General features: G+C 44.1%; 1 protein-coding gene across 1 annotated transcript; it reads left to right on the top strand.

Moving 5' to 3' along the window:
• The first annotated feature begins 935 nt into the window (after positions 1 to 935).
• LOC129148619 (transmembrane 4 L6 family member 4) lies at positions 936 to 24,977 on the top strand. The gene is made up of 5 exons (XM_054714109.1): positions 936 to 1,235; positions 1,974 to 2,063; positions 15,167 to 15,303; positions 21,719 to 21,893; positions 24,894 to 24,977. Exons 1-5 carry the CDS (start codon positions 1,062 to 1,064, stop codon positions 24,909 to 24,911), a joined length of 594 nt encoding a protein of 197 aa, XP_054570084.1. The 5' UTR covers positions 936 to 1,061; the 3' UTR covers positions 24,912 to 24,977.
• The last annotated feature ends 8 nt before the right edge of the window (positions 24,978 to 24,985 follow it).

Genomic DNA, 24,985 nt, shown 5'->3' with positions numbered 1-24,985 from the left:
ACTCACTAAAATTCTTTACAGGTTTCAATGGTTTTTTCGTTAACAAGTCTAAGCATGACAGGGACCTTTTTCAGAGACACAAAGTATCACAAATTAGTAACTGAATCTTTCCCCTGGCCACTGGCAGTTTCCATACAGGTCCATCTTACTGCCTCCTTCCTTCATTCTCTACCTGCTCTTCCAACTTTGCCCTCTCTGCCTCCAGTCTACTCACCGGTGTAAATGGAGAGGTTTTTCTTCCTGCATGGAAAAGGTAGCTAAACAAGCTGATTGGGAAAACTTTTTTCTAATTCTACCACCTCGGATAGGGAAGGAGGTGGACCTTAACTCAGTAGCAAGTATAGAAATACAGCAATCAGGCAATAAAACAAATAGTTACAGTGATTTTATTTTATTTTATTTTATTTTATTTTATTTAATCCTATAGGCCTGAGCTCAGTGACACCTGACTGGACCATCAAATTCTCACTTTGGTATTGAAGAAAACAGAAGCTCTTCTGGATAACCTTACATTCAGCCTTTCACACACTGTCCATTACTGACTACTTCAGGGACATGAGGTTAGCTAGGAGGTGATTCAATTTTCCAATGATTTATAGAAGAGCTGGGAGAATATTTCTTTATTTGGGCAGAGGCACTGTCAGAGGAAAGGTGGGTAGTTCCAAAGGCTGTTTGTTCCTGCCCTGTGCTCTATTGCAACAATGTGAGTGTCTTGTCTGCATCGGTGGATTATTAACAGAGGTTATTGGTTTCCATGACTAAATGATTGCTCTAAACCTAATCTCATTTATGGGAGCAAACAAAAAAAAAACCACCCAGGACTCCGGGTCGGGGAGAAGGTATAAATAGCCATCGGCATCAAGGTTCTGCTCCATTTGAGAAGCGGAAGCAACTCCAGAGCACAGTTCCCAGGCTGACTGGCTTCTCAGCTCCAACATCAGCTCCAACATACGGATTGAACTGGGACATTGACTAGGACCCTCTGCTCATAACTTTGAAGAGACCCCGTGAAAGAGGCAGTGAAGGAAGTTTATCCCAGTCCTGTGCCATCCTTCCCCAACATGTGCACCGGGGGGTGTGCCAAGTGCCTGGGGGGCACCCTCATTCCCCTCATTGTGTTTGGCATCCTGGCTAACATCCTTTTGTTTTTCCCTGGAGGAAAAGTGATAGACAACAATGAACACCTTTCTGAAGAGGTCTGGTTTTTCGGAGGAATATTAGGAAGTGGGTTCTTGGTGAGTATTAAAATCCCCTGAAGGAGATTTTCACCCCATTCTTCCAAAATTGGGCACTTATTAACCAGGAAGATGCTTACTTGCTAACAAAAGCCTAAGCATTGCTTGATGAAAAGTCAGTGCCTTATTGTTCCTTCTCCATTAGGGCCTACAAGGACCTGTTTGCTGTATCACTAGGTCATTTAAACTTGGTCTGTGGTTCTCATGGGCCAATTAAGCTCCAGGAACCAAACTGAAGGTCACAGAATTTCTCAATTCAAACAAGAGAGGGTGCTATGGGGAGGAGGAGGGGGAGGTGTAAATACACTTTATAGCAAATTGAATGACTGAACCACCAAGAGAAATAGGTGTCAGAGGATTCGTCCACTTGTGCATGAAGGCTTTCTTGTTCCTGTTTCCAGTAGAGGCTGGGAGCTTCTGCTTTAAAGAGAGATCCTTATCATGACAATCCAGGACACCTGTTTGTTTGTTGTTGTTTTTTTCTTTTTCTAACCCACCATCTAAATGGAGACTGGGGGTGTCAGAGTTTGCAATCTTGGTCCATTGAAACTGCAGTTAAGTCAAATGGCATCAAAATACTCCATAACACTGGTCCACCCCACCAGCCACGCTGTCATTCCTGCCATAACCTTCAGCCACCAAGTCCCACATCATGGCTGTGGCTCCTCACAGAGCCAGGCCGGTGGGGGCCTTGCTTTCACACCCAGACCCATTCTGAGGTGCTTCTCTTGCTGACAGATGATCTTCCCGGTGCTGGTGTTCCTGGGCTTAAAGAACAATGACTGCTGTGGGTGCTGTGGCAACGAGAGTTGTGGGAAGAGATTTGCGGTGAGTTACCAGGGGGGCAGACACCATAACTATTCCCAGGTACACTGTCCCCTCCTGCTGGACATCTCAAGGGGTGCAGAGGAGTAACCAGCCCCAAGCAGGACTCTGGGGACAGCTGGTGCAGGGATAAAGATGTAATTCTTCCTGTGGATGGAACGTAACTATAACGATACGTTTAAAATGCCACCTCCGATTTCACAAACAAGCAGAGATGTCAGAGCTGGAGGGCTGCAGTGGAGCCATATAAAGAACCAGGCTGGGAAGGCAGAGATGGGGAGTGGCCCTCTCCTCCAGCCATGAGAGGCCCTGAGACCCTAGGCAAGTCATTTCCTTCTCTGGTCCATCTGTAAAGAGGGGTTGGAAAGATAACAAATGGTAACCTCCTCTCCCCTTTAGCCCCCTAAATTCCCCATGCACACCACTGCCAGTTCACTATCTCAGTGCCCAGCTCTTTCCACTTCTCCCTGCATTTTGCCTCAGACTTCTTCCTTCATGCAGCCATCCATATTTTCACAGACAGGCAGAGAGATTAGGCCTCCCTGTTCCTCTCAGGGTGGGAAGAATCATGGGATGTAAGGTCGGGTCCCATTTTCACAGCTGGCCAAGTCACTGTCCTGCTCTCTGCCTCCCTTTGTTTACCTGTGATATGAGGAAGTTGGACTAGATCAGAATTTCCCAATTTAGGACACGCTTTGCTGGTATTCAGATGTGCTATATTTTTCAATAGCATGGAAGGTTACCCCCTTTTCAATTTTGCTTCAGTCCTTTGAGTCTATCATGAAAAAGAAAATCTTATTTTGGTGGAACGAAGTTCTTACTATTCCTAACCCCTCATGACCTCCTTTTCTAAGAAAAGAACAAGCCCCCAGCTCCAGGATTGCCAGCAAATTAACAAAGAATGATATTATGCTCTGTTTGCTAAAGATCCTAGCTTTTCATGCAGATGATGATATGAATGAATGAAAGAGAGGGTTGACTTAAAGAAATGTATAGGAGATCAATACATTGATGTGGCAAAGATGAAGGTAGAACTGGAATGAAGGCGGGGTGAGGAGTAAGGCCAGCTCCTGCTCCCATCTCCTGAGGTTCAGTTGTCCACCTAAGAGACTTGCGAGTCCAGTGATGAACTATACCTTAACTTCTTCAAGGGAAAGCTATCTGTTCCGAAATAAAATCATGTCATCATTGTTTCTCGCCACATTTGCTCATTTATTGAATCAAACAATACTTACTGAGCACATATGAAGGGCTGAGGCTGATGCACAGCACATAGCACACAGATTTTCATGGGAGATGAAAGATCATTCAAAGAAAACGTTCTCACCTTCTTAACACCATTATGAGTCCCTAGTAAGCATCAATTATTAAAATTACCTTTAAATAATCAATTACAGGAGATTTGTTTTGGGGTGGTGAGAATGCAGGAAAATACTCATATGAAGTATTATAGAACTAGAGGCCCGGTGCACAAAATTTGTGCACGGGGGGGGGGGGGGCAGGGCGGGGCCCTAAGCAGTCCGCGAGCCTTGGGGGGATGTCCAACTGACGGAAATCTTTAGCGCTGCAGCAGAGGCGTGAGAGGCTCCTACCACCGCCACTGCACTTGCCAGCCGTGAGCCCAGCTTCTGGCTGAGGGGTGCTCCCCCTGTGGGAGCGCACTGACCACCAGGGGGCAGCTCCTGCATGAAGCATCTGTCCCCTGGTGGTCAGTGCACATCATAGCAACCAGTTGTTCCACAGTTCAGTCAATTTGCATATTATCCTTTTATTATATAGGATTACTAGAGGCCCGATGCACGAAATTTATGCAAGGGCCTTGTCTCCGGCCCCCAGCCACTGCCAGTGGGGCCAGGGGCCTCTGCCACCTCTGCTGTGGCCCCCACCTACTGCGGCTTTGTCCGGAAGGAAGGCTGTCCAGAAGGATGTCTGGTCTAATTAGCATATTACACTTTTATTATTATAGATAAACCTGAAACCTATATAAGTTGATTAACCAATGTCACCCCAATAAATTAAATAAAAAATTTAAAAAATAAAATCATCATTTACAAAAAATGTAAAATAACATCAAATTATTTTTTATAATTATCCTAGAGGCCTGGTGCATGAAATTCATGCATGGTAGGGTCCCTAGGCCTGGCCTGCGATCAGGGCCGATCTGTGGGGTGACCAGTGGGATGATTGCCCCCCCACCCCCCGCTGGCACCCGCCTTGGCTGGCCTGGGGCCTGCAGGCTAGGGGCAGCTCCTGTGCTGAGCATTTGCCCCCTGGTGGTCAGTGTGTGTCATAGCGACTGTTTTTTCTGCTGTTAGGTCAATTTGCATATTAGGCTTTTATTATATAGGATTATATTTTACATATATTATGGTATTTTAAGTAATTAAGATAGGATTAAATATATAACTCGTTTTTACTTGAAATGTAATCCTGTTCTACTTGGGAGACTTTGAAGAAATATATGGAAGATGAGAATATGAAAAGAGAGAGAGAGAGAGAGAAAGAGAGAGAGAGAGAGAGAGAAGCTATTAAGGAAATTGGTGGCAAAAACCCTCACTGCTTAGAGTGCACCAGTTCATTCTCTGGTGTTGACTAGAGGTGAAGATTAGCCCAGTAAAACATGGTTTATTTATTTATGTATTTATTTATTTTTGGTTTATATGCAACCACAGCGAAAAGTGAAATAGCATTCAAGTATCATACAGAACTTGTTTTTAATTAGATTTAAGTGCAGTCCAAGAGGAATGCTGAGAAATCATGCTTTTACAAGTCCAATTGAGTCCATATGATCTGAAACATTTGCTCTGCCCAATTCTAGTTGTCCATCTGAGCTCCCTAAACTCCCTCGTCCACATACCGGGTTGGGATCTGCCCTTGGTGTGAGTTGAGGATGACACCTTCAAATGACTGTGCAGCTGTCCACAAGCCAATGCCCACCAAGGGAACAGCCAAGCCAGTCTGTAAGCCCAGCCACAGCTGCCCTGGACCAGGGACCACCAGCCTCCAAGTGGCCAGAAGCATTTGTTTTTGTTTTGTTTGTTTGTAATAGACTGCCAACTTTTCAAAATAGAGTTCACTTAAGTATGTAGACACCTTACTTCTTTTTCAAAAAGTATGGTACTACAGGGCCTGCATGTTGGCACAGTGGCCTACACTGGGCAAGGCTGAGCCCTTCGTTAGCAGCCCCACCCCACCCCTAGGAGCCATTGCATCATGCCTTGCTCTGGAGCCAGGTTGCCTTTTGTTCTGAGAATCTGGACAAAGCAGTAACCATTCTATACAAACACATGTAAGGCAAAGAGAAAGAAGCTGTAGCATAATTTGATTGCTGTTCTAATGCTGAGAGATTTTATTTTCGCCAAGGCTCACAACATCCCCTCTAGGTGTTTAAGGAATGCTGCACTCCTGTGGAACATTGTTTTATGAATCCTACCGGGTAAAACAGCCCATGGGGCATAAACAGACTCGCCCAGGGCTAAGGCCTAAATCCTGACGCTATCCCCACAGCCTTGCTCTCTATCCTTTCCTGGCCCCTCTCTCTTCTCCTTTGCTATGTCTTTCTGGAGTATTCCCCAGAAGTAAGCTGCATCATTCTTTCCTTTCCTTGGGGAGTAAAACCAGGACTAAGAGTTGGCAGTAGATGCAGGATGTGGAGACTGAGGAACTGGAAAAAATCATGAGATCACCTAAGTGATAGTTTCCAGGTGAAACTGGGAAATGGAGGTAAGCTCTCCCTGAGGCTCAACCAATGGAAGGCCAGCTCCAGGAGTCACCCTTTCACATAGACTGGACTAATGAGAGCTGAGGACAGAGAGGCGGGTGACTTTCAAGGTGGGCTTTAAAAATTGACCTGGTGTTTTCAGGTCTCAACCTTTTCCTCCCATACCGAGGCTCTCTTGCCCTCTAATCCTTTAAATAAATTGATCTCTCAGGACCCAATGAGATAGCTAATTAATTCAATCAACTCATTCATGTTAAGTGTATGCTTTAATAAGAGTCTATTGAAGCTCTTGGCCTTGAAAGGAGCATCTTTAATAATGGGAATGAAGATGATTGATGAAGGAGATATATTAGGGGCAAGCACACATTCAGCATCCTTCTTAGGTAAATAAAGGCCCACCCCCCAGCCATGGGCAGGGCCCGATGGCTGAGAGGCCTGTGTTTGGAGAGGAAGATTTTGGTCAGGACATAGAGGAGCATATTCATTAGTCAGCACTTCTTTCCATACCTGGCTCACCAGTGCCCCCTAGGGACACCTCCTGAGTGAGCATGCCTGGAGTGAGCATATCAGCTAGTTTGAGGGGAATTTAAGAAGACAGTTCTTTTCCAATAATAATCTTGAAAGAAAAAATACAGTATGGAACCTTCTTTCTCCACTAAATGTTTTTTATGCTGTAGAATGGATCATGGCACTTGCTACCTTTCATAGGGACAGTGTACAGTTTAGAGGAAGATGATGAAGCGTTAGTGGGCAGGGAAGGGGAGAGAAGCACCGAGTGCCAGGGTACTGAGGACACAAATGCCCTTGATAAATGCTTGTTGGATAAATGGACACTCAGGAGGGATTTCAGGTGATTTCCAAACTTTCATGCTCAATTCTCACAAAATATTTTTAGTTAGGCATTAAATATCTCACTTCACAAATAAGGAATCTGAGGCACATGGCATTAACTTTCTCACTGCAACATCACACCCCCTGTCCTCTCCCTTCCCTGGCATGGGCAAGTCAGAAAATGCAGGACATTAACGTTTTCAGGGGAAGGAAACCTTCATGTAATCTCTATCTCAGAATAACTGCTAAGGAGGAAACTCCATGCCCACCAGACATGCTTCTCCAACATGTTGTCACTACCCAAGTTTCTAAACACCATCTTCCCCAAACCACGCACTTTTCCTCCTTTCCCAGCCACCAGAGCCTCTTCCCTCTGGTTCAGCAGACATAAGTACACACCTGACCAAGGACCCACCACAGAAGGGGACAGAGCTGGGGTCTGATCCTGAGTGGTCTGCCTCCAGAGCCCAACAGAGACGGAGGTCTTAGAGCTGACAAGTGGTGAATTAGAAAGCATCTGATTAGAAGGCATCTTTATTTCCATTTCAAGTTTACAGCAGATGCATAAACACATTTTTATCAATGTGGACAGGATAGGTGTGTTGAACAACCATAAGAGAGTGAGCTGGTTTACTTTTATTTTTTTGCCCAGAGTTATTCTCTCTGTATTTGTGGAAAACAAGAATGTGTGAGGATATGTTAATAGAAATATTACAATACTAGAGGCCCAGAGCATGAATTCGTGCATGGGTGGGGTCCAGCCGGCCCACCCCAATCGGGGCCCATCAGGCCAGGACAGCCAGGGGGAGGGGCACGGGAGGTTGGCTGGCCAGCCCAGCCCCCGGTCAAATTCCCTGTCGAACTTCAGGTCAAACTCCTGGTCGAGGGTACAATTTGCATATTAGCCTTTCATTATATAGGATAATAATGGCATTTATCAAATGCTTTCTAATTACATGGGAAATTATCCGAAATTTGGAAATAGGCAAAAGAAATTTCTGGGAGTCCTATCATTAAAAGTACTGGGCATTACCCAGTAGCCCACTTGGGATTATTTGATTTTCTAGAGTATGTACCTTTGATATCCCATTCACTATTGATTAGATGATCTTACATATTATGGTCTCCCTCAGGCAGGTACTTATTATTGAACCTATTTTACAGAATGGAAATGGAGGCCTCAGAAAGATTAACTTGTCAAGGTCATAAGGGAGTAACCAGGATTCACATCCTGATGAGTCTGCAAGTCATTCATGCCCATTACCACTACAGTGTAGTGGCCCTCCTTAGTATTTATTCATTTAGATGAGTAAAATCATTTCCATAGTACAAACACTACAAAGGAGGCCTTCCATTCCTGGCTCCCAACTCTGGCTTCCCCTCCACTCCCACAGCCCACATAGATTACCACTGCTGTCAATTATTGTGTCTTCTTCCAGAGATATTCCAAGCTTGCTGCCTGTTTATTTTAAAAGATAATTCAAGTGTCTGTTCCTAACATATTCACCTTGATTTTTTTTAAGTCTTTATTGTTAAGAGTATTCAGATGTCCCTCTCTTTCCCCGCAATGTCCCCTTCCACCCAGTTTCTGCCCCACTCCAAACCCTCACCACCCTATTGTCTATGTCCATAGGTAATGCATATATGCATATAAGTTCTTTGGTTAATCTCTTCCCCCCTCCAGTCCCCTTTCTTCTAAGATTCATCAGTCTGTTCCGTGTTTCCATGCCTCTGGTTCTATTTTATTCATCAGTTCTTTTTTTTTTTTTCCATTAGATTCCTTGTTCGTTTATTTTGATTTTTAGATTCAATTGTTGATATGTATTTATGGCCATTTTATTGTTCATACTAGTATTTTTAAGCCTGTCTTCATCTTCATCATCTTTCTTCTTCTTCTTCTTCTTCTTCTTCTTCTTCTTCTTCTTCTTCTTCTTCTTCTTCTTCTTCTTCTTCTCCTCCTCCTCCTCCTCCTCCTCCTCCTTCTTCTTCCTTCCTTCCTTCCTTCCTTCCTTCCTTCCTTCCTTCCTTCCTTCCTTCCTTCCTTCCTTCCTTCAGCATTTCATGTAATCCTCTTTTTGTGGTGATGAACTCCTTTAGCTTTTCCTTGTCTGTGAATGATAGCTTTGCTGCATAGAGTAATCTTGGTTTTAGGTCCTTGCTATTCATCACTTTGAATATTTCTTGCTATTCCCTTCTGACCTGTAAAGTTTCTATTGAGAAATCAGCTGACAGTCATATGGGTGCTCCCTTGTGGGTAACTAACTGTTTTTCTCTTGCTGCTTTTAAGATTCCATCTTTGTCTTTAACCTATGGCATTTTAATTATGATGTGTCTTGGTGTGGGCCTCTTTGGGTCCCTCTTGTTTGGTACTTCCTGTGCTTCCTGGACTTGTAAGTCTGTATATTTCATCCAGTAGGGGAAGTTTCTGTCATTATTTTTTCAAATGGATTTTCAATATCTTGCTCTCTCTCTTCTCCTCCTGGCAGTCTCATGATGTGAATGTTGGTTCACTTGAAGTTGTCCCAGAGTTTCCTTACACTAGCTCCATATTTTTGCATCATTTTTCCCTTTTGCTCTTCTGATTGGGTGTTTTCTGATTCCTCATATTTCAAATTGCTGATTGGATTCTCAGCATTCTCTACTCTACTGTTGCTTCCCTGTAAATTATTCTTCATTTCAATTAGTATAACCTTCATTTCTAATTGGTCTTTTTTCATAACTTTGATGTTCTCACTAATTTCCTTGAAATTCTCACTAAGTCCTTGAAATTCTCACTGAGTACCTTAAGCATCCTTATAAACATTTTTTTGAACTCTGTATTTAGTAGTTTGCTTGTTTGCATTTAATTTAGTTCTTTTTCTAGAGATTGCTTCTGTTCTCTCATTCTGTTCTTTTCCTTTGTCTCTGCATTTTGACTGCTCCTGTTTGTTTCTATGTATTAAGTAGAGCTGCTATGTCTCCTGGAATTGATAGTGTGACCTTATGTGTAGGGCCCAGTGGCTCAGCCTCCCCAGTCACCTGAGCTGGGCATTCTAGGTGTGACCTTGTGCACTGTTTTATTGTAATTGAGCCTTGATTTCTTTTGGCATCACTGGGAGAGATTGACCCCCAGGCCAATTGGCTGTGAAGACCAGCTGTGACTACAGTGGAAGAGCTACTATGCAGGAGACACCCCTATGGAGCAGGACTGGCTTCATTGGGGCTTTGGTGCTCACTGAGTCTGTCCCTTGACTGTGTTGCTCGTGGGTGTGTTGAATTATAATCTGGCATGGTCTGAAGCTGTCCATCAGACACATAGGCTCTAGGGCCCCTCTGGAAAGGAAAAGTCAGCCACTGCCTGTGTCCTGTTTGGAGTCACCTTTCAGGAGCTTCAGAGCGACCTGCAGATGGCTGCTACGTCTGGTGGACTTGGAAGTTCCCAGTAGAGGCCAAGCTGTGAAGCAAGGCAGGCTGCTGCTAATGTCAGGCCTGGGGTCTCTTATTGAGAGGTATGGGGCACACTGATGCCAGTTGCTACTTGTTTGAGAGATTTTTATAAAGGTCAGAAGCCTGAGCCAGGACAGGCTATTCATATGGAAAAATAGCTGCAAAAAGCTTAGGTAGGGCTGCAAATTGGGCAGGACAGGGTCTCAGTGAATCACCAGAGCAGAGCAAACAGTATGAGCCAGGTTGATGTGGACTCGGATATGGTGCCTGCCAGTCAGCTCTACTATGAGGAGGTCTCAGCACAGGAACAATGACCCCTGAGAGCACCCCTGTCTGGGAGAAAGCTGCCCCAAGTTCTTGCTTTGATGTCAGACAGTTCAGTTCCTCCCCATATGTTTCTGTCTCCTCCCCCCGCCCCAAGCCACTGCCCCAGCACTGGAGCTCAGAGGGAATTGGGGCCATGTAAATTCATGCACTGGCCCTTTAAGAGGAACTGCCTGGGTTTCCAGCAACCTCTGTGTCACTCAGCCATAATCCCTGCTGGTTTTTACAGCCTGAAGTTATGGGGACTTCTCTTCCCAGCTTTGGAAACCTGGGATGAGGGTTTGGTGTGGAGCTGGGACTCATTGCTTCTCATGGGATACCTCCACATCCTAGACATCCCTCCTAATTAAAAAAAATACCACACATGGGTGTTGAACCAGCCCATTTCCCCCTCCGCCCCTCCTACCATTCTCAATGTGCTTTCTTCTTTACTTCTGTAGTTGTAGGATTTCTATTCAGCCAGATTTCAGGTAATTTGGAATGATGGTTGTTCTGTGTTCTAGTTGTAATTTTATGTGCTTATGGGAGGCTACAAGTACCAGCATTTATCTAAGGCACCTTCTTGGTTCTCTCCTTCAACTTGATCTTAATAATTTTTATTTTAACATAAAAAAATTTGTATATTGAAACCCATGAAAAATTAGTTATTCCATACTGGTTTTAAGACTGGCTCTATCTCTGAGTAATGAATTTGGCAATTTTTAAAGACTTCTAAACTTAGAATTACTTACTGCAAAATAACATAAAGTGTACCTTGCTTCATGTGTTTCCTCTGGAAACATTATGAAAAGTCAGTTTGGGGTGGTTGTTTTATTCATTTTAAGTAAGAAATTTAAACTGGAATATAAAACCAGAACATGCCACCTGTAGTTTAATGAAGTTATAACTCAATGCCTTATTTTCTTTAGATACTTTTATAAAGAAATAAATCATTACTGATTCAATTGAGAGTCACTGTTCCTCTCCTCTATTACATTACATTCCCTCCTGAGAGTAATCATAATCACTGTTGTTGTGAGAACATCCATACCTGAACAGAATATTTATAAGACTTCTTTTAAGCCAGGAAGCAAGATCTCAAGTGCTCCAAATAATGATCATTTTGCAGGTTCTTTTATGCATTTGGAATTAAGAAGGGAACATAAGGAAGATTGCATGAAGGTAGAAGAAAGCAAGGCAGAGAAATCTCCATGATTAGGTTTCAGGCTAGTTAACAAGATTAGATGCTCCCTTGAGGATGGTTCCACCTACAAGGGTCTGAAAAGAGGTATTTCCAAGGTGCGTTAACCTAGATGCACATGAAGATGGGTGGGGCTTGGTTAAGGGGAAGATAAACCTTTTATAGGCCAGGGGTGCAGGACTACCCACTATCACCTGCCCAGTTAGAAATTTATGATGAAATCACCCTGTGAGGTTACTTTCAATTAGCTTTGTTACAGTGCCCCCTTTTCATCCACGTCATAAAATCAGTGCCGATCATATCCATGCATTTATTTAACTTTTACTACAAAAAAAATCTACTTTCAAATGTTCTAAACCAGGGGTCCTCAAACTTTATTAACAGGGGGCCAATTCACTGTCCCTCAGACCATTGGAGGGCCGGACTATAGTTTTAAAAAAACTATGAACAAATTCCTATGCACACTGCACATATCTTATTTTGAAGTAAAAAAAAAAAAAAAAAAAAAACGGCAAAACACCCACATGTGGCCCGCGGGCCGTAGTTTGAGGACACCTGCTAAACTATGTTGCCCAATACAATGGCCATATCCACATGTGGCTGTTGGGCATAGGAAATGTGGCTAATCTAAATTGAGATGTACTATAAGTATGAAATATACTACAGATTTCAAAGAATTAGTGCAAAAAGAAGAATGTAAAATATACTATTTATAATTTTTATATTCATTATATTTTGAAATTATAAAAGTTTAAATATGTTGAGTTAAAGAAAATATTGTAATAACTATGTATGGTGTTAGATGGGTACAAGATTTATTGGGGTGATCACTTAATAAGCTATATAAAGGTCTAATCACTATGTTGTATACCGGAAACTATTATAATAGTGTACATCAACTGTAAATAAAAATTATTTTTAAGGGGAAAAAAGTCTTATACTTGGCACTGTCCCTTCATGTCACCAAAGTAACAGAAGTGATCATTTTCCACCTCTGTTTCCAAAATTATTGATATTTCCATGCTACTCTCTTATTGCTGTTTAGAATGGACATTGTGTCTCCGGGCCTAATACTTTCCATCTGTAAGAGACAGTTTGCCTGACTGAGCTCTAGGACTTTTTTTTTATGCCTTTCATACTGTATAATTTTTTGACTTTACATTTAAAAAAATAAAGCTGTTAGTGCAATCAACTTTTTACAAAGTAATCTTTGTCATATAAAACAGGTAAATTAACTAGAATTTTTGGGTTTGTTTAACCCAAAAAAAACTTTCAGAGGGCAGAAGGAGGAAAGTGATGTAAAATATAAAATATGCTTATTTAAGATATAAAATGTCCAAATATTTTTATTGATTTTCTACAGAGAGGAAGAGAGAGGGATAGAGAGTTAGAAACATCGATGAGAGAGAAACATCGACCAGCTGCCTCCTGCACACCTCCCACTGGGGATGTGCCCGCAACCAAGGTACATGCCCTTGACCAGAATCGAACCCGGGACCCTTGAGTCCGCAGGCCGATGCTCTATCCACTGAGCCAAACCGGTTTCGGCTAAAATGTCCAAATATTTTAAAGTCTGCTACCAAATGGAAGAGAGATTGGACTCAATCTTTCTAACCTCAATGAATGTAACTGTGACCAATGAGCATTTTTAGACTTCTACTATCTCTCTCATAAGCAGAAACCTTCCTGGCTCATTAAGACCATACAGTGACTTAGTCTCTGTGAAATTATTAAACCAGAAAACTTTTAAGATCATTTTAAATTGTAATATTCTTTGATTCTATAATAGACTTGTTTTCCATATTAGCCCTGTAAAGGAGATTCTATACTTAAGATTGAAAACCTTGGTTCAAGAGTATCCTATATAATAAAGAGGTAATATGCAAACTGACCATCATACCCTCACAAGATGGCTGCCTACAACCAGGCTGGCAGGGGGTTAGTGAGGGACGACCAAACAACTGAACAAGCAGGCCACGTGGCATGACCAGGCCAGCGGGGGGACTGTAAGGGGGCAACCAGGCCAGTAGAGGGGCAGGCCAGTGGTGGGGGGGTAGTTAGGAGCAACCAGGCTGGCAGGGGGGCAGTAAGAGGTGACCAGGCCAGTTGGGGGGGGGACAGTTAGGGGCGACCAGGCCGGCATGGGGGGAAGTTGGGGCAATTAAGCTGGCTAGGGGGGCATTGAAGGGCAACTAGGCTGGCAAAGGGGGGCAGTTGGGGGCAGCAGGGGGGACAGTTAGGGGCAAACAGGCAGGCAGGTGAGCGATTAGGAGCCAGCAGTCCAGGATTGTGAGAGGGATGTCAGACATCCCCAAGGGGTCCCAGATTGGAGAGGGTGCAGGCTGGGCTGAGGGAACACCCCATGCACAAATTTTGTGCACTGGGCCTCTGAGAGCTCTATATAATAAAAGGCTAATATGCAAATAGACCAAATGGCAGAACAACTGAACAATCAGTCGTTATGACGTGTGCTGACCACCAGGGGGCACACACAGAACATGGTGGGCATTGGCAACAGGTGGCAGAGTGCAGAACGTGGCAGGCCTTGGCCATGGCGGGATGGTGGTGCAGGTGAGCAGTGGCGCCAGACCAAGGCAGGGCACCGGTCACTGTCATCGGGGCGAGCCTCTGGTGGTTACTGAAAATTCTTTGCTCCCACACGCCGCAGTCCCACCCAGTGCTCACACCTGCTGCTGGCACCAGCCCTGTTCTCACTGCTGCTGGTGCCCAGCACTGGCCCTGATCACCTCTCAGGGCTTCTCCATTTCCCCTTGCTCCTGAGGGGCAATCGGGGCCAGCAGCTGCCTCTCATATGCCATCGATGGCCCCACTCGCACCTGCTGTTGGCAACAGCTCTGCTCACACCTGCAGCTGGTGCCAGAGCTGCTGCTCGCACCCACTGCTGGTGTCCGGCACCAGTCCTGATCGCTCTGCACCGTCAGTGGGTGTGAGCAGCAGCTGCCAGCCCCAATCACCGCTGTAGGCTTCTCCACCTCCCCCTGCTCCTGAGGGACGATCGGGAAAGCAGTGGAACGACTGGTCACTATGAAGTGCACTGACCACCAGGGGGCAGATGTCCTACGCAGGAGCTTCCTCCAGCCTGCAGGTCCCAGGCCAATCAAGATGGGTGCCAGTGGGGGCCCTACGATTGCCCTGTCAGTTGTCCCCACTAGTCACCCCAGAGAGGGAGGTGACCGGCTGTGGTGGCAGGGGGTGGGGCTGGCTGGCAAGAGCATGGGGGGGAGGGGTGCTGGCTGGCCTGCCAAGGCGGTTGCCAGTGGGGGCCCCCCAATCGCCCTGCTGGTCATTGACCAATCGGCCCTAATTGCCAGCCAGGCCTAGGGACCCTATCGGTGCATGAATTTCGTGCACCAGGCCTCAAGTCAAATCATAAATATCACTTCAATCATTGGTGAATAGGTGAAAAATATATGGGCATGAGGCAAAGAAGGGGACATGAGACACCTACATCATTCTAGGAGACCTGAGAGGCCCCATCTCCTGGAAGACTGGCTTTTACCTGTAAAGCTCCTGTAGCTACCATGCTCAACAACAGGCTGCTTAGGTGTGTTGAGAGCAACCTCTGGACCAACCTAAGAACCTGGCTGTCTCCTTATCTTTCAGATGTTCTCCTCCACAATATTTGCTGTTATTGGATTCTTGGGTGCTGGATACTCATTTGTCATCTCAGCTATCTCCATCAACAAGGGTCCTAAATGTCTCATGGAAAATAGCACATGGGGCTATCCCTTCCACGACGGGTAAGATACACCCTGCAAGGGGCACAGTCAGATAAATGGCCAAAGGGGAGACACTGCATATGCATGTCCTGTGATCTTAATTTACAAGTCTCAGGCATGCTGCTCTGTGAGGCAGAGCTGGAGTGTGTACTGGGGTGAAGCTGCCAAGATCTCAGCTCTAACTGCTGCTTTGACAGAGACCAGAAATAATGAAAGAGGGCACCTCAGCTGGCCTGAGGGAAGATTTGTGGTGTCTCCGCTGACATTCAAAGTTTATTAGCAGATACACGAGACAACTAATACTATTAATAAACAGAGAGAACTGGCTTCCATTGCAAATATAACAGTGGAAAACAAGAACAATTACTCATTAACAGGCTTACATGCTTTCACTAATATCCCAAATGGTCTATAACTAAACAGATTTTTAAGGTGCAAATTTACAGCTACTGACAATGGAAACATTGTAGATTCTTCATGAGAGTTAATGTTAAGAGAAATCTTTAAAATAGCATTTTATATTTTCACTGTGCTTTGTAAAATGCTTCCTTTTTGTGGTAGCCAGTTTTGCTCAGCAGTTAGAGCGTTGGTCTGCAGACTGAATGGTCTCGGGTTTGATTCCAGTCAAGGGCATGTACATATCTCCGTTGCAAGTGCAATCCCAGGGCACATATGGGAGCCAACCAATTGATGTATCTCTCTCACATTGATGTTTCTCTCTGTGTTTCTCTCCCCATCACTTCCACTCTCTCTAAAAATCAATGGAAAAAAATATCCTCTGGTGAGGATTGACAATAAGAAAACACTGATTCAGCTGCCTCCTGCACACCTACCTTGGTTGCGGGAGGTGTGCAGGAGGCAGCTGAATCAGTGTAGGAGGTGTGCAGGAGGCAGCTGAATCAGTGTCTCTCTCATTGATGTTTCTGACTCTATCCCTCTCCCTTCCTCTCTGTAAAAAATCAATAAAATATATTTTTTAAAACAAAGAGGGAAAAGGGAAACACAACATACTCAAAGTCACACTCCCAGGCAGTACATTGGTCTCAGTACATTAAGGGCCAAACACATCCCCTGGCACACTCACGCCCTGCTTGTGAAGCAATGGTCCCGTACCCAGTTCTCATGAACTCACTTTAGAGAGTGGAAAATTCCTTTTTTAAAAGTTTTGCTACAGGTAACTATGCCTTTATTGATTCTGTGATTTAACTCAATCTTCTCAGGCACTCACATGAAGAGGCACTCACATGAAGATATCAAGATTTATCATGATACTAGAGGTCCGGTGCACGAAATTCGTGCACGGAGGGGGGGATGTCCCTCAGCCCAGCCTGTACCCTCTCCAATCTGGGACCCCTCGAGGGAAGTCCGACTGCCCGTTTAGGCCCGATCCCAGTGGGAACGGGCAGTCGGACATCCCTCTCACAATCCAGGACTGCTGGCTCCCAACTGCTCACCTGCCTGCCTTCCTGATTGACCCTAACCGCTTCTGCCTTTTGCCAGCCTGATCACCCCCTAACCACTCCACTGCCAGCCTGAATGATGCCTAACTGCTCCCCTGCCAGCCTGTTTGCCCCAACTTCCCTCCTCTGCTGGCCCAGTCACCCCTAAATGCCCTCCCCTGCAGGGTTGATCGCCTCCAATTGTCCTCCCTTGCAGGCCGGGTGCCTCCCAACTGCCCTCCCCTGCTGGTCATCTTGTGGTGGACATCTTGTGTCCACATGGGGGCAGGATCTTTGACCACATGAGGGAAGCCATATTGTGTGTTGGAGTTATGGTCAATCTGCATATTACTCTTTTATTAGATAGGATAGAGGCCTGGTGCAGGAGTGGGGACCAGCTGATTTGCCCTGAAGGGTGTCCCTGATCAGGGTGGGGGTTCCCTTGGGGCGTGGAGCGGCCTGAGCGAGGGGCCTGTGGTGGTTTGCAGGCCAGCCACGCCCCCTGGTGACCTAAGTGAGGCCCTGGTATCTGGAATTTATTTACCTTCTACAATTGAAACTTTTTAGCCTGGAGCGGAGCCAAGCCTCCTGCATGCTCCACAGCCGGCAGCCATTTCTGTTTGGGTTAATTCACCTTCGATAATTAAAACTTTGTAGCCTTAAGTGGAGGCCTGGGCCCAGCCAGGGTGTGGGGAAAGCTTTGCTTTTTCCATTGCCACGGGCAATCCTGGCCTGGTCTCTCCAGCTCAGTGGCTGCCGCCATTCTGTTTGAATTTGTTTACCTTCTATAATTGAAACTTTACAGCCTTGAGTGGAGGCTTAGGCCTGCAACGGCTCGCAGAAAGCTTGGCTGCCTTTGTTACCAGGGAAACATTGCTCTCTGTGGCTGTAGCCATCTTGGTTGGGTTTATTTGCATACTCGCCTTGATTGGCTGGTGGGCGTGGCTTGGGCATAGCGAAGGTATGGTCAATTTGCATATTACTCTATTATTAGGTAAGATGAATAAATCTTGATTAACATACCATTAGAGACATATGTATGTATTTTATCCATCATATTTCAAATAGCCCCAGGAGATATACTTTCTTAAATAGAGGGATTTGCGTAATGGTTAAGAGCATTGGCTTTGAAGTCAGACTGACCTCAGATCAAATCCAGGCACTTCCATTTCTAGCCTCAACTTTTTAATCCGCGGTGGGTGTATGTTCATTCATTCGGTGACTATTTCCTGAAGGCGACTCTATGGCAGGTCTTGTTCAAGGAGAGCAGCACGTCCTGTTAGGGCTGGGAAGGTGATGTAAAGCAGCTGGCCCTGGGCCCGGAACACAGGCAGGGCACAGTAGGTGCAAGCTGCTGTTACTTACGGAAACTCCCTGTGCTGGAACTGGGGACAGACACAGGGGACATGTCCTTGTGAGTGTACAATCCGAAGAGAAGACAGACAGATGCCCAGACGATGACACAGAATGCTGGGAAGCACAGAAGGGGACTAAAACCAGGCAGAGTGGCCAGTGAGGCAGTGGGGTTCCCCTGCCCTTCCTTCAGCTGCAAGAAGTGAATTGCATGAACTCCATGCGGCTCCATTCCGATGTTGATGGATTACTGCTGCTCCATGGGAATGCCCTTCCCAAGAGCAGGATGCTGTAAAACTGGGTGTACACTGCCTCAGCTCCCCTTGCTTCACAGAGTGTGGAAACGTGACTAGCCCCCAGGTCCAAGGAATATGAGGTTGGAGAGTTGGGCATCTCTGAGAGTCTCAGAACCTGGAAGTTTGGGGGATGGGAGAAGGGCCTGGACGCGCACATGTGGTGGTTTGTGAGTGGGACTGAAAGGACTACTCCAGGCACCAAACTCAATCCTTGCTTCCAAGTTCCCCGGTGAACTGATCTCACCACCAGGAGGTGCTAAAGGCACAGTTACCTGTAGAAAAACTTTTAAAAAAGGACTTTTCCACTCTCTGAAGTGATTGCATGAGAGCTGGGTACGGGACCATCGCTTCACAAGCAGGACGTGAGTGTGCCCACCGCACACACCTTCAGAAGAGGGAGGAACTCAGGACTGCCAATCACTTTATCTCAGGGTCTTCTCTTTACCAAATGTGCCCGGAAAATATTGTCTCCCTGTAACTCCCTGTCATCATCAAGTTTGAAAACTGTAAAGAGGGATAGGACCACATGGAGAAATGCAGAACAGAAAGACGAGTGTTTACAAAATAGTAAGTACTGAAAAGAGGTCTTATACAACAATACGTACAGTGTAGTATCCCAGTGACTTCTCACAACTGAGAGGTTGGTTTTAGCCTCTTTTTAGAGGAAGAAACTGGTACTGCCACTGGGAAAGGGATAAGCAACTTGTATGAGGAATACACGCTAGTGAGAGGAATGCTTGTATTCAAATCCAAGTCCATCGAAATCCAAAATACCAGACTCTTTCCTTTAGACCAGACAGCTCAGATTAAGTGAAATAATAATACTAGCATTTATTGAGATGTACTATATGCCAGACACTGTCCTAAGCACTCTACTAGTATTAACTCATTTAATCACAATAATTCTATGATTTCATAGATAATGTTGTTCCCATTTTACAGATAAGTCGCACAGCTAGTGAGCAGCTAGAACATGTGCTTTTATGGAAAGGTCCATCGATGCTATGAACAATGTTTTATCTTTAAAGCAAGAGGAAATGCCCTTTCTTTTGTTCTTTTAACTGTTAAATGCCAAGATATCTTCTGTCATTGCAAACATTTTTCAAGTTTTTACATGGAATCTATACTAATAAAAGGGTAATATGCTAATTAGTCCGGGAGACCTTCCAGACACAGCCATGGTGGCAGGGCTGAGGCAGAGGTGGTTAGGGGCAATCAGGCCAAGAGGGGAGGGCAGTTGGGGGCAAGCAGGCTGGTGGGGGGGGGCAGTTGGGGTCGAGCAGGCTGGCAGGGGGGGAAGTTGGGGGCAAGCAAGCCAGCAGGCAGAGTGGTTAGAGGTGATCAGGCAGGCAGGTAGGTGAGCAGTTAGGAGACAGGGGTCCTGGATTGTGAGAGGGATCCCAGATTGGAGAGGGTGCAGGTCGGGCTGAGGGATGCCCCCCACATACGAATTTCATGCACCAGGCCACTAGTGTATTAAATAAATGTGTAGTGATTACTAAAAGATTCATCATGTCAAAAAGGTCTAAAACCAATAAGGTGGGTGTTTCCTTAGTAGCCACATGCAGATGGTTTCCCATTGCAGCCTTGGGAGGATAGGGGAGGCATAAAGGAAGAGGGGCAGACCAATCTGTGGCTCTGAGAATGTGAGAGGAAGGATAATGACCCAAAGATCTGACCGTTTTCCTGTGTTTGGCGTTGAAGACAGCGTGCTTCACTTTCCTCCTTCACGGCATGACTCCCGTTGTCGTGCAGTGGACTCCCTATACACAGAGTTTGAAATGTATTGCAGTTCTCCTATTTCAAAGTTTTTATAAAATACATATTAAGGCAGCAGATTACTTAGTGCTTTTAGTTAATTAAATCTTTTTGCAAGTGTAATTCCCACATGTTGACAAAAATATACTTGAGTCAAATTCACAATTTGGTTAGAATTAGGCCTTTAAAAAAGTCAAGCTCTCCCCTTTAACTATGTGACATGATTATACTTTACATGGCTTCAGACGGCCACTTAGATGTGGCAGAATTGTGGCTGAATTGTGGTCAAATGTCCAAGTGGTCACAAATCACAGTAGGTAGGACCAAGCCCAGGTGGTGAGATTCTTTTCCTGGAGTGTCTTCATTTTCCTGGCTCCCCAATAGATACTGAATTTACCCATCCTCTCCGTCAGCTCACAAAGGTCACTCTGTCACTTAGCTCTGTGACCTATGGGGACTCACTTAACCTCTCTGTACCTCAATGTCTTTATTTGTGAAATAGAATAAAAGAAGCCTAAGGCTTCTATAAGAAATAAAATAGTTATGGATAGCTCAGTTGTTGATCATTGACCTATAAACCAGGAGGTCACGGTTCGTTTCCCGGTCAGGATGTGCAGGAGGCAACCGATCAATGATTGTCTCTCATCATTGATGTTTCCTTCTCTCTCTCCCTTTCCTTTCATCTCTGAAATCAATAAAAAATATATTTTTAAATATTTTAAAAAGAAATAAAATAGTTAATAGTTTAAAATGTTTAGAATAAGGTCTAACACTTAGTATCCTATCTAATAAAAGAGTGATATGCAAATTGACTGTCACTCCAACACACAAGATGGCAGCCCCCATGTGGCCAAAGATGGCTGCCCCCATATGGACACAAGATGGCTGCCACAAGATGGCCAGCAGGGGAGGGCAGTTGTGGGCGATCAGGCCAGAAGGGGAGGGACCAGGCCTGAAAGGGAGGGCAGTTGGCGAAGGGGGGAGAACCAGGCCTTCAGGGGAGGTCAGTTGTGGGGGGACCAGGCCTGCAAGGGAGGGCAGTTGGAAGGGGAACCAGACCTGCAGGGAAGGGCAGTTGGAGGGGATCAGGCCTGCATGGAAGGGCAGTTGTGGGGGGACCAGGCCTGCAGGGGAGGGCAGTTAGTTAGGCGTCAATCAGGGTGGCAGAGGAGTGGTTAAGGGGGTGATCAGGCTGGCAGGCAGAAGTGGTTAGGGGCAATGAGGCAGGCAAGCAAGCAGTCCTGGATTGTGAGAGGGATCTGGCCTAAATGGGCAGTCAGACATCCCTCAAGGGGTCCCAGATTGGAGAGGGTGCAGGCTGGGCTGAGGGACACACACATACACACACACACACACACACACACACACACACACACACCTGCACGAATTTCGTACACTGGTTCTCTAATATAGTCTATAGAAATGTTAGGTATTGTTGTTAAAAAGTATTGGTATTATGGGATATTTTTCTTATGGCACTTATGTTTTTGGATGAAAGTATTTCAAAAGAAAAATTACTATTGTGACTTTCTAGTCTAGGTATTACCTACATTTTACAGCTGTTTCCTTTCTTTCCCATGCCCCTGACAGGGATTACCTCAATGATGAAGACTTATGGAGCAAGTGCCACAAGCCCGAAAACGTGGTGTCCTGGAATCTGACCCTCTTCTCCATCCTGCTCATCATAGCAGTGTTCCAGATGCTTCTTTGCACCATCCAGGTGGTTAACGGCCTCCTGGGGACCCTGTGTGGAGACTGCTGCAGGGTAAGTTGAGGTCTTTGTCCTTACTCCTCAGGATGGGAAGCCAAGGCTGGCCTCCAGCACTAATGGAATGAAACGGTGGAGAGGGTTGCAGCTACAGAAAGCCACAGCCAGGCTGGACTGTCTGGCAGCCCCCTCTGTCAACCCAGGAACAGTGACATTGTGTTGCTGGATCCAGAAACTCTGTTCTCTGTGCATGTTAACATTTCCAGGCTCAAGTTGATGCAAATTTTTAGCTTCACACTCAGTTGACCATAGTCCTGGAGGCAAAGGACTGGGTATGCATAGAGAAATGTGCAATGATGTCATGTGAAAGTCCCCAGGATGTGGGCATGTGTCGCCATAGCACATCATAGTCTGGCCTAAAATGTTCTCCCCATTTCCTAACTAGAGCTACAGAGAGGGTTAAAGTTGCCAAGTAGTATGCAGAACACACTTCAAGATATTTTATTTTCTCTGTAAAAGAACAGAACATGTCAGTTAAAAACAAACAACTATTTTTTGATGAGATATCTGTTATAAAAGAGAGAAATATTCCTAAAGTGGGGGAAAATGAAAAGTACAAATGGTTTAGTCTCAAAATTGATTGTAAGTTATCAGCAAGGATATGAAAATAAACCTATGGGAAGTAAGACAGTGCATTTATTTCAACTAATGACTAAAGCAGATCAGACAAAGTTATTTAAATACTGAGATTTGTGTAGGGGGAGTAGGGGTGGAGGAGTTGGGGAGGGAATAAACAACTTGGTCCTCTAATTGGAAATTGTGTAAATAAAGTAAATAAACGTCTATCTACTTAACATAATATTGTAAAAATAATTCCCTAATTTTAAATGATTCAAATAATTTTCTTTAAATATTTAGCAAGCATTATATGTCTATAAGTCAAAAGTTTGAGTGTGTGTGTGTGTGTGTGTGTGTGTGTGTGTGTGTCACATACAGCTACATAGAGAGGTATTCCGTTGGGAAGGCTGCATTCTGCCCTTGTCTTCTATGCACCCAATTCCCCCAGTTCTCCACCTAGGGAATGTTACCTAATTTCTCATATATCCTCCCAGAGTTCCTTTTTTATTGTCTTTATTTCCCATACCTTAAAAGGATTTTATCAAAATGTATTACTAATGTTTATGAGATAGTGTTATTTAAAAAGAGCAAAATGCAAAATAGATGTATACAGGATATAAAATTATGTAAATAAGAAAATACAAATACGTTACATAAAAAAGACCTAAAGGAAATCCAACTAAAGTGTTAAATAATAGTTGTTTGTGGATAAGAAGGCTTTCATTTTTGTCCTTCCTACTTTATATTATTCAATATATAGCAATTATATATTTTAAAATATAAAAGAGTAAACAAAAAGTTCCAGAAATCTACTGTAAAATGTATGTATTATAAGTAAATTTTACTGGTTATTGACTTTTTTCTATAAATTTTCAATTCTATTGTGTTGTATTTAATTTTTTGTCAATACACACAATTGGAGAGAAAAATACCAGTTAGTTATTCATCAAAATTGTTTTCATGATAGCAGTGAGAATATTGAGCACTTGAATCTTGTGATTCCTCCTAAATGAATTCTTGCTTTCTGAATAAGCCATTTCATTTCAAACACCAATATTATTTATTTTCCTGCTTTCACACTTTATACTTAGATAGAAAATTTTTATTGCAAGATTTATTGAAAATACAACTGCTCTTTGAATAAAAGATAGTAGTTTACTAAATCTGAGTATTATCTATAAATATAACAACATAGCCGTAAATGTCAATACATAGACTCTTTTCGGTGAGTGTCATTTACTCAGATACCATGTTTTCGAAATTTTAATGAATAAATCATTGATAGGCAAAAGGCAGTAGATGGTGAATTGAACCCTGTTGAAATTCCCTCCCACCTTTCCTCCTTTCCTTCCTGCCTTCCCTCCTTCCTTCCTTCTTCATCTTTTTATTTGGAAAACTTCAAATCTATATAAATTTCAGGAGAATACTGCAATATACACCTGATCTTTTTCACCTGGATATACAAGTTGTTCATTTTGGGATCACTCTCTCTTTTTTAACCATTGGAAAGTATTTTGCAGACATCGTGAAGCTTCACTACTAAATATTTCAGTGCACGTTAAACTCAGTCTGGTGAGGATTCCTCTCTTGGTGCTAGCTTGCCTCTCAGAGAGCAGGTCAGCATTCCTCCCCAATAAGTCACTGAGGAAAGGCAGAAAAACAGAAAGACGTGGACTCTCAGCAGTTATTTAATAGTTGAATTACTCACACAAGCTGCCTAACTTCTCAGAGTCATAGTTACCCCAACCACCTTTACTGAACTTCTATAGAAAGTGAGCAGAGCAGATTCATTAATCCAGGCAGAAAATATTTATGAGAGATTCCTGAGTCTGGCACAGTCCTCCAAAGAGGAAAGAGATAAAAATGTGCTTTAAAATCCAAGCCATGGCCTGGGATGAGTGCCAGCTCAGCAGTCTTGGCCAAGTCAGTTGCCCTCACCTGTTTCTTTGTAAAACGTGATTGTTAAACTAACTTCCCAAGTTGTTGACTGAGCGTCTAATATGGGGTGATTAATATACATTCATTTGAACAGTTAGAAGGCTCGGTACACTGTACTGATTGTTATTTACTAACAGCATGAAAATCAGTGGGACAGCATAGCATCCAGAGAAGGAACACAATCTCTGAATTCAAATCCTGGCTCCTCTGCTTAGCTATGGCTTTAGAGGCATCACTTGAGCTCTCTGTGCTTCTTATAGAATTTATTTTTAATAATAAATGATGCAAAATAAAATGAAGCTTCAACTCCTATAACCTAAACACAGTCAAGAGATTAAATAAAGCTCTGAAACAAAGTCAGAATAGAATATAAAATGTCCAATAAGTAATCAATGAGGGACAGGAGTAATCAGAGAAGAGAGGTGACAGAGAATGGAGGGAAAGGGGAGAAGTAAGGCAAAAAAATGATGTCATATTAATTTAACTTTTTCTACCTTCTAGGGAGATGGACCAGTTTAAACCTCTGTGATGACTTTTTGTAACTCGATGGCATGTGGGAAGACATTCAACGTAATCTCTCTTTGGGGTTGTCA

The sequence above is a fragment of the Eptesicus fuscus genome, chromosome 3 (assembly GCF_027574615.1).
Source record: "Eptesicus fuscus isolate TK198812 chromosome 3, DD_ASM_mEF_20220401, whole genome shotgun sequence".
Taxonomy (NCBI): domain Eukaryota; kingdom Metazoa; phylum Chordata; class Mammalia; order Chiroptera; family Vespertilionidae; genus Eptesicus; species Eptesicus fuscus.
Note: the sequence above shows the minus strand (reverse complement) of the source record. Positions and strands in the feature narration are given on the sequence as shown.